The sequence below is a fragment of the Zosterops lateralis genome (genome assembly GCF_965231275.1).
Source record: "Zosterops lateralis genome assembly, chromosome: 7".
Taxonomy (NCBI): Eukaryota; Metazoa; Chordata; class Aves; order Passeriformes; family Zosteropidae; genus Zosterops; species Zosterops lateralis.
This window is the reverse complement of record NC_139767.1, coordinates 28,027,497-28,043,053: the sequence shown is the minus strand read 5'-3', so window position 1 is coordinate 28,043,053 and position 15,557 is coordinate 28,027,497. Positions and strand designations below refer to the sequence as shown.

At 45.6% G+C, this 15,557-nt stretch overlaps 1 protein-coding gene across 1 annotated transcript in view; it reads left to right on the top strand.

The window, feature by feature from the left end:
• ADCY5 (adenylate cyclase 5) overlaps window positions 1-14,215 on the top strand; it is a 215,074-nt gene extending 200,859 nt beyond the window's left edge. Inside the window, exons 18-21 of the mRNA XM_083865254.1 lie at window positions 8,635-8,898; window positions 9,227-9,431; window positions 10,167-10,291; window positions 11,652-14,215. Of these exons, the coding sequence (XP_083721380.1) occupies window positions 8,635-8,898; window positions 9,227-9,431; window positions 10,167-10,291; window positions 11,652-11,780 (723 nt within the window). The 3' untranslated portion in view covers window positions 11,781-14,215. The remainder of the gene's footprint in view (window positions 1-8,634; window positions 8,899-9,226; window positions 9,432-10,166; window positions 10,292-11,651) is intronic.
• Window positions 14,216-15,557: the final 1,342 nt, after the last annotated feature.

Below are 15,557 nucleotides of genomic sequence, written 5' to 3'. Positions count from 1 at the left end.
GTAGATTGCCTTTTTCCTCCCATCCATACAGTTTTGTTACATTGTTGACATGTTGGTACCGGGTAAGTAGTTTCGAGTTCCCGCCTTCGTCTAACGAGTGAGTGAGCAGGATCCCTGAACAGCCCGCCCTTAGGACTTGCCCCTGAGCGTTGGCACCGGACCCTTCCTTCCAATTCACAAAGGTGAAATCGAGTGCCATTAGCCCAACAATCACCCAACTGCCTTTTTAGAGGACAATCCATTATCGGCCCGGTTTCTGGTGCTGTTAAGCACCATTCACACTTCGCGGGAGGATTCTCCCCCAGGAGCGCCCCTGGAAGGGCCCCCTTGGCCCAGCACACGGCTAGGCTCAGGACCGTCAGGATTCCCCACCGAAAAACCCCTCTGCCTTGCCCATCGCCCGTATGGGAACATACGGCGGGGTAAACCATCTTCCCGACAGCAAGGGTTTGCTTCAGGGGCCCGTGTGGTCCTGATGGCAAACCTTCTCTTATAGGTTGCCCACCGGGATAATTTGATTGTATCTCCTCGGCAAGGTACCTTGATGGTCCTCCGGCACTCAATTGCTAAGGGTTCTGCTTTAGCGTCCAATTTTCCCTTTATTCCCTTTTTGAAAATCTGATACCACTCAGGAGAATCTAATTCAAAAAGTCCGGCCCGAGTGGCAAGTACTAAGAGGCGGTCTGTGTTAACCTGCTCCTCGATTAGACAGTTAGTGCACAGACCTTTAGGTCGACTCCTTCTCCAACAATGGGTGACCCAAACCTGTTTACAGTACACGCATTCAAAGTGAATGAAAGGAAAGCACTCACAACCTGGGGTATTACAACTTATCTGGTCGGTCATCTAGGTTGACGCCTGAGTTTGATTTTGAGCTCTCCAGGAGGGGTGGTGACCTTCCAGTCCGAGGCTTTTGGGTCCCCGATCTTTTTCACCCTTGAGGAATGAGTCCAACCCTTCTCAGCGGTTCGAACTGCGGTGTCAGTCGTGAGTAGTACCAGGAACGGCCCTTCCCACTGCGGGGCGAGAGGAATCTCTTTCCAAGTCCTGATTAACACTTTATCTCCGGGCCGAATCTGATGAATTGCAAATCCGAGAGGGCCACTTTGGGGGATGAGTCCACGCCTTCTGAGCTCCTGTAAATTTTTGTTTACAGTGATGAGATAAGGTTGTAACTGCACATCCTCGACTCGGGGATGTCCCACAGGCATTCCATGTTTGTATGGCATCCCATACAACATTTCAAAGGGGGACAGTCCCGTATCAGAATGAGGCATGGTTCTTATGTTCAACAAAGCAAGGGGAAGGCATTTTACCCAACACATCTTAGTTTCCAGCATGAGTTTTGCCAACTGAGTTTTTAAGGTCTGATTCATTCTTTCTACTTGCCCTGAACTTTGAGGGTGCCAGGGGGTGTGATATTGCCATCTGATTCCCAAGGCCTCGGTTAATTGTTTTATGATTTTCGAGGTAAAATGAGTCCCTTGATCTGAATCTATGCAATCCACTATTCCATACCTGGGGACTATTTCCTCTAATAATACTTTGGAAACCGTTTGAGCCGTGGCTTTTGCCCTTGGGTACGCCTCTACCCAATGTGTCAATTTGTCCACAATAACCAATAAGTACCTATACCTCCCGACCTTTGGTAATTCAGTGAAATCCACCTGGATCCTTTCAAACGGCCGGTATGAAATCGGACGACCTCCCCAAGCCGCTTGTCTGGATCTGGATCGATTCACTTTCTGGCAAGTCACGCACCCCTGTACCTCTTGTTTTGCCAACACAAAGATCGCCTTGCACCCAAAGAATTTCAGAAACTGGTCAGCCAATGCCCGTGTTCCCCAGTGGGTCTGTTCGTGCAGGCGTCTCAGGATCCCTCTGGCCACCCCTTTCGGGACCAATTCCCTTCCATCCGGTAATTTCCATTTTCCCATCTCCAATGCCCCTCCCATCTCCTTGAATCCTTCAATGTCCCTTTCAGAGGGACATATTTGGATTCCGGAGTTTTCCTCCCCAATCACCTCGGGGATTCTTACTGTGAGTAATGCTGCCCTTTTTGCCTCTTGGTCAGCCAGGTTATTCCCACGCGTCTGAAATTGCAACCCGACCTGATGCCCTTTTACATGCACCACCGCAATCTCTTTTGGTTCCCTGATTGCCTCCAAGATTTGTCGAATCATTTCGCCGTGGACCAAACCTTTTCCTTTTGTGTTTATCAAGCCCCTTTCTTCCCAAATTTTCCCAAAAGTGTGAACCACCCCAAACGCATACCGAGAATCAGTGAATATGGTCCCCTTCTTTCCCTTTAACCCTTTGAGAGCTCTCAGGAGAGCATAAAGCTCACAAGCCTGGGCCGACCATTCGGGTCTTAGGGGACCCGATTCCACCACTTTTCCTGTTCTGCCATCCACCACTGCGTATCCTGATTTTCTTTTCCCCTCGACTACTCTTGCCGACCCATCCACAAACCATTTCTCTCCCCCCTCCAATTCCTGATCCTCCAAATCTGATCTTACTTTTGTCTGAAGTTCCACGATCTCAGCACAATCATGCAACAGTTCCTCAGAAAGGTCTCCAAACATGAACTGTGCAGGGTTTTGTGCCGAGGTGGTTTTCAACTCCAATCCTGGGGAGCTGATTAGGATGGCTTCATATTTCAGAAGCCTGGAATCGGTCAGCCACTTTTCCGCTTTTTGTTGCAGAATGTTTCTCACATTGTGAGGGGTGTAAACTACCAGAGAGGCTCCGAAGGTAATCTTTTTCGCCTCTTCCACCAGGAGTGCCACTGCAACTATAGCCTGCAAACACGTAGGCCAACCTCGACTCACAGGATCCAGGATTTTTGATAAAAATCCTATGGGTTTCTTTTTGTTGGCCCATTCCTGAGTCAGGACTCCCTGTGCAGTTTGCCCACTAACATCTACAAACAACTGGAATTCTTTATTCACATCTGGAAGGGTCAGTACTGGGGCTGTCATGAGAACCTCTTTTAATTTTTGAAAATCTAATTCATCCTGTTCGGTCCACTTCACCCTGTCGGTGTTTAATCTTTCATACAGAAATTTTACCTTTTCACTGAAACCCTCAATCCACTGCCTGCAGTATCCCAGGAGCCCTAACAATTGGCGTATTTGCCTTTTAGTTTTTGGCGCGGGCAATGCTATAATTCCCGCGACTCTCTCAGGGTCCAATTTCTTTTTCCCTTGGGACAGCCAATGCCCCAGGTACTTCACTTCGGGCTCCGTGAACTGCAGTTTGGATTTTGAAACTTTCAGACCCTTAGCTCCAATAAAGTTTAACAATTCCACTGTACATTCCCTCACCCGCTCCTTTGAAGATCCTGCTATTAGCAGATCATCCACATACTGCAACAATTTCGTCCCTGCCTTTGGGGTAAACTGAGTCAAGAGGTGCTCCAGGGCCTGCCCGAATAGATTAGGGGATTCTACAAATCCTTGCGGAAGCACCGTCCATCTCAACTGCTGTTTTCTGTTGGTATCGGGGTCCTCCCACTGAAAAGCAAAGTAATCCCTGCTTTTCTCATCCAAAGGGCAAGTCCAAAATGCATCCTTCAGGTCAATCACACTATACCACACATCCTCAGGCGTAAGCCGATTCAACAAAGTATACGGATTGGCCACTACCGGAAACCTAGTCCTGGTTCGGGCATTCACTGCCCTCAAATCCTGAACTAACCGATAGCTTCCATCTGCCTTCTTTACAGCCAGTATAGGGGTGTTATGGGGGGACATGCATGGCTCTATTGTTCCTCCCTTCAAGAGGTCATCGATAACCTGCTTCAATCCCTTTCTCCCTTCCAGGGGAATGGGATACTGTTTGACCCGTATAGGGTCCCCGGGGTTCTCGATTATAATATGAATAGGGTCTATTTCTAGCTTCCCCACCTCCCCTTTAGAGTGCCATACCTCTGGATTGATGTCTGCCTCATCCTTCTCAGTGAGTTTAAACATTTTCACCACAAGATCGGAACTTCTTACAACTATGCTAATTCCAAGAGCTATGATCATATCTCTCCCTAGCAAGTTGTAATCAGCTTCCTCTACCAACAACAAATTCCCTAGGCAGACTTTATTTTCTGATTCAATCTCCACGCTTTCTATCACAGGTACTTTAAAGGGATCCCCTTTTGCACCCACCACCACAACTTTCTCCTTACCGACCGTGCACCCTATTGGTAGATTTTGTAAAGTGCTCCTTTCTGCCCCGGTATCCACCAGAAAAACGGTTTCTTGACGCTGGGGACCCACTTTCAGTTTTACCAGGGGCTCGTTAGATGTCCTGGTCCCCAAGGTGAAGAGCCCCTGACACCCCTAATCTTCCTGAAATACTTTTTCATCTTTAATTCTCTTTTTGCAGTCCCTTCGAAGGTGTCCTACCCTTTTGCAATAGTAGCACTCGGGCAGTTCCCTTCTCGTGTCTGGGGCTGCTTTTCGGGGGCCTTGAGACTTTCGGGGTAAGGTTTTATATTTCCCCGAAGCCTGTTCCTGTCTCTGGACCTCCTTCACCGCAGCTACCAAAACCTTAGCTTGTACTTTCTGCTTTTCATCCTCCCTCCTCATGTATATTTTCTGGGCTTCCCGCAACAATTCCTGCAAGCTTTTGTCCTGCCAACCCTCTATCTTTTCCAATTTTTTCCGAATGTCCTCCCATGACCTTGCCACAAACTGAGTTTTGAGCAGAACTTCCCCCACAGGGGAATTAGGGTCCGTCCCAGAATATATCTGTAGACTTCGCCTTAATCGCTCAATCCATTCAGTGGGGGATTCATCTTTCCCCTGACATTCATTGAAAACCTTGCTAATGTTCTGACCCCTTGGGACAGCTTCCCGGATGCCCTGAATTATGATGTTCCTTAGATCTACCATGCTCCTTCTCCCGTCCTCTGTTTGTGCATTCCAGTTTGGGCTAGAGCTGGGCCACTTTTGATCCCCAGGTGTCCCCTGTGGGTTCCTCCGGTCCCAGTCTCTGATACCTGCCTGTTTTATCATCTCTCTTTCCTCACTATTGAATAAAGACCTCAGGATTGCCATCAGGTCCTCATATGTATAAATGCTGCTCCCTAGGAACTCATCCAACCTGTCCGCTACACCAAAAGGATCATCCAACAATCGCCCCATTTCCTTTTTGAACGCTCTTACGTCTCCTGTATTGAGAGGCACATTTACAAATCCAATGATCCCTGGGGCCGTTGGTACTTCCCTTAATGGAAGTAAACTGTGTCCCACATTCTCATTCTCTCCCCATTCATCACTCATCCTCCTTGCTTTCAATCGGGTTCTGCTAGCAGGGGGAGAACTGGTAGCAGTGGGTTGTCTCCCTTTCCCGGACTGCGGGGGCGGGACTGCCGCCTGTGCAGCCGAGGGGGGTCTCTCCTCCGCTCGGAGCAACCCTGGTGGCGGCGGAAAAGGTGACCGAGAGTGCCCCCAAGCTGGCGCAGACGGGATCTCAGAGGGGGCTCCCGCGGTCATGGCATCTATCGGCGGGGGCGCCGCCGACGGACCCAGGCCAGACGGGAGAGGCAGGAGCGGGGGTGGCAGGGAGGGAGCTGCCAGTGGGGACAATGGAGGGGAGGCATGACTCCCCACCTGAGATGCCTGTGCCCCCAAAAGCTGGTTTGGAGGATCGGAAGGGGCTGTGGGCACCACTTGCTCTGGAGAGGGTGGGGAATTCAGCCCAATGTAGGGAGGTGGGAGGTGATCTAGGGGCTCCCAGGGCTCGGTCCCAGTTCCGGGCCGCCCTTTCTGTTTTATCGGGAATAAACCAGCTCGGGTGTTTAACCAAAGCCGGGCATATTCCCTCTCCTCGGGGTTCGAGGGGTTCTTGTTTTTCACATAGCGATTTAACTTACTACATGTCCAGCTTTCAAATGATCCCATTACCGGCCATGTAAGGTGTTCCCCCAATTTCTCTCCACCCCACACATCCATGCAATAGTAAATCATTCTTTCCTTAGATTTCTCTTTCCTCTGTGGACAATCTCCCCAGTGCTCCAACATCCACCCCAAGGGACTATTTCGAGGGATTTTCATGGTTCCCTTTCCCTTACCAGAGGGGGGGCTTTCTGAGGTTTTTTTCTGGGGCTTACTCTTTTTCTGTCCCATATTTCGCGAATTTCCTTACCAAATCTTCGAAATTCCCTTCAAGTCGACTTTTCTGCCTGTGCGTTGTGTCTTTGGTTGTTTCTCAGGGGATGGGGCTTTTTCGATCACTCCCCCTCCAGCGAGCTGTGCCGAGGGTTCCTGATCGGCTCTCAATCCTTTCGGATTCTCTTTGGACCCTTACCTTGGTCCGCTGGCAAAAAGGGTTTACCGATTCCCGAGCTCAACAGGACGTACCCTTCCCCTTTTTGCCCACTCCGTGATCGGTCCCCAAGACTTCCCTCGTCCCGGTTTTGACAAGCAATGTAAGAGAGTTTCACACGAAATCGCTTCCTTCGCGGCCGACCGCTCCCCTCGCGGGAAAAGACGGAACTGCGACCTTGAAGTCCGCACTCGCTCCGTGATCAGATCACGTCTCACACACTCGCCCAATCACCCGCTCAACCAGCAGTACTTACAGCTCCTTTTCCTGCGTGGATGTCTTCGTGCACGTAGACGTTTTACGAGCAATTGCAAGCCGCGGCTTTTCCGAAGGCCCTTTGCCTTCCCGAGCTCTCCTTGCCCCCGGATCCGTTCTTTCCCCTGTCCTATTTTTGTGGTTTTCTCGCTCCTAAATTTGGTTCGGAGGTTCGGGTGGAGCCGCGGGGTCTCCTCACTCACCAGGCCGCCGAAATCAGCGGGGGTACCCTCCTGGATCGCAGGTCCCCGCAGCTTCCTCCGAATCCGAGTCACGGCACCAAATCTGTTATAAATGCAAAGGCAAATTTCAGGTTAATAAATGACAATTTATTAATAACAGAATATCGAGCACCTGAAAAAGAGAAAAACCACAAAAATAGGAAATTGTCAGCGCGCGCTGGGTGGATAGAGGTCCGCACCGATGTACCAGACGCCCTAGTCCACGCCAGTGCAGCTCTCAGTCCACCGTTTTATAGGAATTTTCTGCCCTTAGGCAGTCCAGGTGTCCAAGGTGGGTTGAATAGTCCGGATTTCTTTTCGATGGCCCTCCCGGACCTCATCAAGTCTAGTTGTCTCATTCCGGGAAGGCTCCTTTCTTATGTCAATTCCAAGGGTCTGTCTTATGTTGATTTCATTCCGCTCGTGGCACCAGAAAGTTGATGAAATTGGCATCGACGTCAGGAAGGAATTTCTCCTTGCCTTGGCGAGGAAGCGATTCTTATCAGGGTTGGCCAGTGTCTTTTGTCTAAGTTGATGACCTTCGTCCTGTCTTTTCAACTGAGATTAGCAGGCTGAGAGAGAACGGTTACCCTTCTATTGGATTTTACAATTTTACTTTAGCTTTGTTTCATTATACATCGAATTATTATTTTATACACGAATTTTTACCCTATTTTTATCACAGGAGGATCACATGTGGTCTTTGGTGTTAATATAAAATGACTGAGGTCTTCACTGTTGAGTTGAGGAGTGTGATAAAGTGGCTTTGAATTTAATCTAAATCTGATTTATAACTGGGCATGTTAATAATGCTCTGCTCTTCTTTGGTACTTTGCATACTCTGTGCATCTCATCCCAGTTATTTTCTTCAACCCCTTTTTTCCTTGTAAATATACCTTGGATGGTCCCCATGGTAAAGGGTTATAGATCTGAAGGTGGACATTAATGAATCTGGGCAACTGAGCTGTTACTGCTGCGGCAACATGTAATGTAACACAATTTATAAATATAGGAAGCTCATATTCACTGCTGAATTGTTTCCCAGAGTTCAGTGAGCTTCAGTTTGCTGTGTTAGAGGGTGTGAAAGATTCACATTTGCATTTTCATTCAGTTTCCTGTTAAGCAGTGAGAACTGGCTCAATGTCCAGCCTTCATTAGCCCCCAGGCAGTGGTACTGGCTAACCAACACACTGTGGATAATGCCACACTGTGCTCCTGTTCCTGGGTTCACTGTTAATGTTTTCACTACTTGTGCCCATGAGTGATGTTGGGGCCCTCTATGTGATTCCCAAGCAAGCAGGACAGGCCTGGGCTCTGGCCAGCACTCATGGCTGGGGGGGCACAAGACTGCAGGTTTTATTTAGATTTTCTACCTTCTGGTAGAAAATCTAAATAAAACCTTTCTACCTTTAGATTTTCTGCCTTCTGGGTGGCAGAACATCATTCTAATTATAGGTCTTTGTGGTTTGAGTACAAGGCACTGAGGAAGCAACAATTAATTAAAGCTCCTTGGGAAGCAGATAAACACTGTAATCCTCATTTATAAATGGCAAAACAATGGAAGGGGCGAGCTGAGAGGTTACCCAGTTCAGGGCTCAGAAATGCTGGATTCTGGCATTATTCTCTGCCTTCTTTTCCATACATGTGTGCACAAAGAGATGGAACCTTTTCCACTGCAAAACACAAATTTTTGCATTTCTCTGGTTCTGCTCTCCTTCGCAGTTTCCCCTGTTCTATTTCTGCCCTCGCTGCAAGTTAATTTTCAGCTTTTTTCCCCTCTCCAGAGCAGCTACCAAAAGAGTAAGTGCATCACTGTGTCTCCCCTCTAAACTAGGCCACGGAAGAGAAGGAGGAGATGGAGGAGCTGCAGGCCTACAACAGACGCCTCCTCCACAACATTCTGCCCAAGGATGTGGCAGCCCATTTCTTGGCTCAGGAGCGGCGCAATGACGAACTGTACTACCAGTCCTGCGAGTGTGTGGCTGTCATGTTCGCCTCCATAAGCAACTTCTCCGAGTTTTATGTGGAGCTGGAAGCCAACAATGAAGGGGTGGAGTGTCTGAGGCTGCTCAATGAGATCATTGCTGATTTTGATGAAGTAAGTCAAAGAACGTCTGGGTGAACAAAGTGAACTGAATCCATGAGTTTAGTTGGGCTTTGCTGAGCTCCTGAAGGAGGGTGGTTTATTAATCCATGGTTCATTTCTCCTTACTCTAGGAGTCTTCAGTTTTAATTTTTTTCCACACTGAAATCCCTTCTATTCCCTTGTCACTCCTTTGAATATCTAACCCCCTTTCTTCCTCTATCTTCCTGGCTCTGTCCACTACTTTGTAATGCTTGCAGCAAGGTGGGACATGTGGCATGGACATCACCAGCATCTGTGTGTTTGTCAAGGTTTATTTGCTTCTTTTGCTCTTGTGACACAGATAATAAGTGAAGACCAATTCCGACAGCTGGAGAAGATCAAGACCATTGGCAGCACCTACATGGCTGCCTCAGGCCTCAACGACTCCACTTATGACAAGGAAGGGAAGACACACATCAAAGCTCTGGCAGATTTTGCCATGAGGTTAATGGACCAAATGAAATACATTAATGAGCATTCATTCAACAACTTCCAGATGAAGATAGGTAATGTCCTTGTGCTCACAGGATTCCATGTAGGTAGTGGCCGTTCTGAGGTGGGGATTTTATGGACAGTAAAACCCACAGATGTTACATTGGCTCTATGGTGATGTTGATTGTCTGGTGCCTGGTGACCACTTTGGCCTCTATGAAACATCACAGTAGTTTTTTAGGGTATAGCAGCATCACTGATGCTCCCTAGGGAATTAGAAGCAGCATAGCTCCTACCACAGCATGGTCTTACATGGTGGTTGACCATGGGCTCATTTTGCCCCTGTGCTTCCAGCTCTGGCATTCTTGGACATTAAATTGTCTTTCAAGTCAGGGAATAAAAAGCAAGAGAAAAGGTAGAAGAAATTTAAGGATGTCAAGTGTGGTGTTTGTTCTGGACAGCTCTGCGTTGCTGCCTTGCAGGCCCTCAGCATTGCACAGGTATGGGTTGACTTCAAGTGAGCAGTTTGCTTGTTAGCCAGGTGGCAAACAAACTTTATCTCATTATCTAGCACTGGGAAGTAGCTCTGGATTGAGCAGATCCAGCCCCAGATGCCAGTCAGTTGTGCATAATGGATCAAAAAAGCCAAATTCTATTTTAACATTTCTCTCCCCACAGTTTGGCCATAGCTTTACATGTCAGGGTAAAGCACAGTTAGAACCAGTGAAACTCAGGATGAGTTTTTTACTGTCTGAACAATAACCTGCCTCAAGTAAATGGATGTGAATGTACTTCTCCTCTCCTTCCAGGCCTCAATATTGGTCCTGTCGTAGCTGGGGTGATAGGAGCCCGCAAACCCCAGTATGACATCTGGGGCAACACAGTGAATGTAGCCAGCAGAATGGACAGCACAGGAGTGCCTGACAGGATTCAGGTAAGGCAATCTCCAGAAAACTTACACTGCCAGCCCTGTGTCACTTACACATTTTGAAACTTAATTAGAATTGAAATTTTGGTTTCATTGTATTCCATACATTTACCTACACAGAACTGAAAGAAAAGCCACTTAGGGAATGCTGGTGGTACCAGCAAGTTTTGTCTTTTAATCATGACCAACATTGCAACCTTTGTTTAAAACTTGCACTTTAGTTCTGGGTGGAAGTGCTGAGCTGAGTTTCCTTCCCTGTGTGCCTCACTGGCACTGAGCACAGTCCTATCTGATCCCTGCTCACATGTGCTGCTCAGCTGTGTGTGGTGGTTACTTCATTTTCCAAGGGCCTGGTTCAGCTCTGTATTTCTGTAATTCACTTTGTTGCTCACTGTGCCATGTGTGCTGTGAGGCCAGCAAGGGTCCAGGCATCAGCAAGTTGAGGATAAACAACGGAGAAAGGGAATTGTTTAAGAGGTTAATAGGACCTGTCTGATAATCACACATCTCCTTGGCCTTCAGATGTGACCTTTCCAGTTAGTGATTCAATTCCACTATCCTGCTTTTGCCAAGCCAATGTCCACAGTAACAGAAAGTCATTCCTTGGGAAAATACTGAAGGGTTATAAAAATAGAGCAGATGATGTAAAGCCCAAGAGGGGCATCCACGCTGTTTCCCTGCCTGTCAGTTAACTGGATCCATATTTATGCATCACTCTTTTAACTTCCCTACAAGATGGTTGTAAAGCCATCTGAAAAAGGGTGAGAAAATACATTGTAATAAATAAATGCCTAGAAAATCCAGTCTTTAAATTTCTGTTGTTCTGTAGCACAAGTGATTATTTTTGACTGGCATCTGCAGAGACAATTTGGATACAGGCTAGAATATTCCATTCAATCAGTTCTCTCCCATTGCCCACTACCTTCTTCATAAAAACAACCCCTGACTCCTAAGCTGTACATCCACTGTGTAACTTCTAAGTAATTTTTGAGGATATTTTAGTAAGTCTGACCTGTTTTCCTACTGCTACTCCAGTGATATAATTAATGCACCTGAGTAGACCAAACTCACTGGTGTGCTTTAAAAAATGTGACAAATTTGTTACGCTTTATCCAGTGACCTCCTTGAAACATGCAGTTCCCCCAGTTGTGAACTGTATGTGACATCTGTACTTCCTCAGGTTCTAATGGGTTGTGTTTGTTCAGCACTTTGTGCCAACCTTTCAGTTAGTGACTGATGTGCAAATGTTGATTGACTTAGAAACAAAACAGTTGACTTTATTTTGCCCACGGATTACTCCAAAAGCAAATGGAAAGACTGTGCGGAAGACAAAGCAAACATCTGTTTATTCTTGTTTATTATGCAGGTAACCACGGATATGTACCAGGTTTTAGCAGCCAACAACTACCAGCTGGAGTATCGAGGGGTCATAAAGGTCAAAGGCAAAGGAGAAATGACCACCTACTTTCTAAATGAAGGGCCTCCAATTAGTTAGCACCGACTGCAGCGCCACACAAAGACCAATTTTGCATTACCCAGGATTGTGAATTGGAGAAGAATCATTTTTTGGTAGTGAAGCTGAACATGAGACACAGTTGAAATTTTACCCCATTACTCTAGAGCTGGTATCAGCAAATTCTTTGGCCACCCATCAAGAAAGGCAAGAGAAAGAAACCACCTTGGAGTTGTTCCTGGCTGAGTGCTAAGTTGACCAAAGATGTGCACTACAGAGTTCACAGATAAGACATGAATTCGGCATTTTTATAAAGGCTGCTACCACAGGATGGCATAAGAAGCTATTTAACTATTTATTGACGCAACACAACATTTACTTGGTTGAAGGAATGTATGATTCACTACAAAGCATTATTTTGGAATGGATTTTGCACTCCCATAATATTTCCATCCCATACTGCCAGCTATTTGAATTGTACCACTGTGCTTTTATTAGCTGTTTTGAATGGGCTTTCAAAACTGACACCCACTGTTGCAGCACACAAAAAGGCCTTTTAGAAGGGCATTGGTAATGTTTTATTGTGAAAAGACATTGTAGCCTTGGCCCCCTCTTTTCCCCTCTTCTCCATGGCTAAATGACTGCTCTTCTGAGTGGGGCTGGCACACCTGATGAAGGGGAAGATCAGGATAAAGGAAGATGGCTCTACAACCATATTTATTAAAAAGTCATCTGTGCTCTTCTTTGGTATCTATCAGTTTACATGGGAAAGACTAGATGTAAACAAGAGACACTTTGTGGGGGGAACTCCCCTGAAATTTGTTGTGGGTTTTTTTGTATTTTTTATTTTGTAATATTGAAAACATGGAGATCTAACAGATATACCAAATTCTATATTTTGTAAATTATATATAAATTAGAAGGCAGGCTGTCCACACCGAGGTGTGGGGGGAGGTGTATATAACCTGTAGACTTTTGTGTAACTTTTTTCTGTGTAATACTCTGAACACAGACTTGGCAGTTTTCAGATTATCACTATACAATCAACCAACAACAAACAGGTGAGTTTCCAGGCTGAATCAGATGCATTTTAAAATGAAAATCCAGAAAAATCTACAACCCCAAAGAAGAGGAAAAACCCGCGGTAGTCACAGAATTGTTCCGTGCAGCATTCCAGCGGAGGGTGGCGGCTTCCCAATGGAAATGGGACCTTTGAGTTTTAGCTACTGAGACGGTATCAAACACGTCAAAAAGAGCTCTAACCCCATCTTCTAACTCTTAACAGGAGCTCTTATGAGAAAAGGAAAAAAAAGCTCATTTGAACTTTTATTTTAAAAAATATCATTTTTCATAGGTGGTCTTAATAGAATCCTGCTGATCTGAGAGTTGTCTGACATTGTAACTGCCATGTGACATTACAAGGAACTATGTGCTGCAGCATTGAGTTGACTTTCCTGTAGTAAGCACTTATTTAAACTGATTCACAGATTTTCAATTTTCAGGAATTAGGTGATCTTCAGAAAAGATTATGATGGCAAGTGTGTATTATGAAGTGGTCGACCTTAAAATAGTGCCATTGATACTGTGTTGGGCATCTTTATCACTAGTGGGGGGGTTTCTGAATAGTTCACTGTTATCATTTATGTACCTTTTCTAGCTATGAAAGAAAAAATCCCTTGATATTTTATTAAAAAAAGAAAATAATTTAAAAAAAGCTATATTTTTTATATTCTATATGGGGAAAGTTTTGATATTGAATTTGGCTAGCACTAAAAATTACTCCAATCTTTTGACATTTAATAAACTTGTTTTCCACTCTTCTCAGGGCAGAATTATTGTAGTACTCACAGCATAATGATTGCACTATGGTGGTGGCGATTTCTTTTTCCTACTCGACAATGAGAATAAGTGAAAATCCATGGACCTGTCTTAATTAATTTGCTGTATTGCTAAGCATGACCTGAGCATTAAGCCATTTAAACACGAGCTTAAATGGCATTGCCCCTTTCCTTCTCCCTTCCACTAGGAAACATCTCTGAAAAGTATAGTATATTGACTTCTGTAAAACTGCCAAGTCTGCCCTTGTACTATACTTTTGCCCCTTTACATCTTTCCTGGTTTGCAAAATACTTAAGTTCCATCACGCTGTTATGCCTTTCTCCCCTCCTCCACCTCCCATCCCCTTTGTCCCTCACGGAGTTTCATTAACTTCATGCCATACACTTGGTTTTAGGTTTGCTTTCTGCTTTCCAAAAGTCTGCAGTCTTCTTAACTTTTGATTCATCTTATGAAGTTGTGTTGTCAATGAAATTTCAAGTCCCCAGTATCTCTAGCTGTGATTGTTGACAGTGTGTCATGATCATTTCAAGGGGTATTCACACACTCTTTACTCTGGATCTTGCAAAAATGGATACAGTTATGATTTCCCATGGAAATTGAAATCTATTTAAGTAATTTAACTATATTAAACACTGTTTCACTGGTAAAGTGTCTCTGTTTTATTTTAGCTGCATTTGGCTGGTGGAGAGTGTTGTGCAGGAGATGCTAGATCTGCAAACAGAAACATCCAGGTCTTGTCTGGCACTGATGGATGCCCTGGTCTTTTGCACTGCCTCAAGGGCTTGGCTGCCCAGCAAACATCCCCTGGAGCCCTTCTTGTGCTCCCAAAACTGCCCTTGGAATCAGTCTCAGGGCAGCTGACAAAATATACTGGCATAACTGAACAGCTTAAATTTTATTCCCCAGGTACCTCAGTACTTGTCCTCTCAAGGACACTGGAAGGAGACAGCACTGCTGCTAATTCAACATTTTCAATCTTTACAGGTAAAAGTAAACACTACAGGTGACTGTACCAATTATCAGGAGCTTTAGGTAGAGCTGAGAAACAAAACCCTGCAGTTTCCAGCTGACTTCTTTTAGTTGAGAAGACATTACACAGGCAGCTAAAAACCAAATGCCCTACAATCTGTTATAGGTTAGGAGGGATTTTATGAGTGTACTGAGAACACAGCTGCAGGAACAAAAAGCCATGAAGTATTTAAGGTATCAGTCTTTATGAACATTGCTGGAGAACTATTTAATAGTTTCTATGCTCTCTTAAATAATCATACAAACAGCAGTTTAGGACATTGTCTGATGCAAGCAACTTTTTTTTAACTATGTGTAGAAGGGTATTCCCCAGGGGAGGAAAGGCAGGCAGGAATCTCCAATGCTGGGCCCTCTCATTTCAATTACTGTACACAGACTGGCTGAATAGTTTTCTCCAAATGCATTTTTCCCACCCAGAAAGCATTTTGATGAATTTTAAGGTGTTTAGCCACTTCTCCCCAGCACAGATCCAGCTACATCAAGTATCTGCCTGCACTTAATAAAATGATACATTTGGGACACACTGAATTTCTTATATGTGTGTCCTGCACTGCAAGATATCTCCAGCCTAGCTGTTTATGTATTACACAACATCCACAGATACCAGCACCTGGCCAAAAGTATGCCCAGAGGCAAATATTTTCATTCTGTTAAGTGTCCGAACTGCTCCTCGGGGCACCATCACTTCCAGACTGAAGTTCAGGAGTTGTCAGAGAGAGCAAGCTTGGGATGCTGCTGGGAAAAGGGCAGCTCAGCTGTTCTAAGCTGAAAAAACTCAAGTTTCCATGCTCTGGACCTGCTCTGTCCTTGCAACTGAAGGAGCAAGTAGGCTCTGGGGAGGTGGGGGAGGATTGAGAAAACTGAATTTCAGGCAGGATGGGGGGCACATGCAGCAATATATTCCTGCCATTTGGGAGCCAGACAGTCTCCTGTAAAAAGCAGAGTTATATA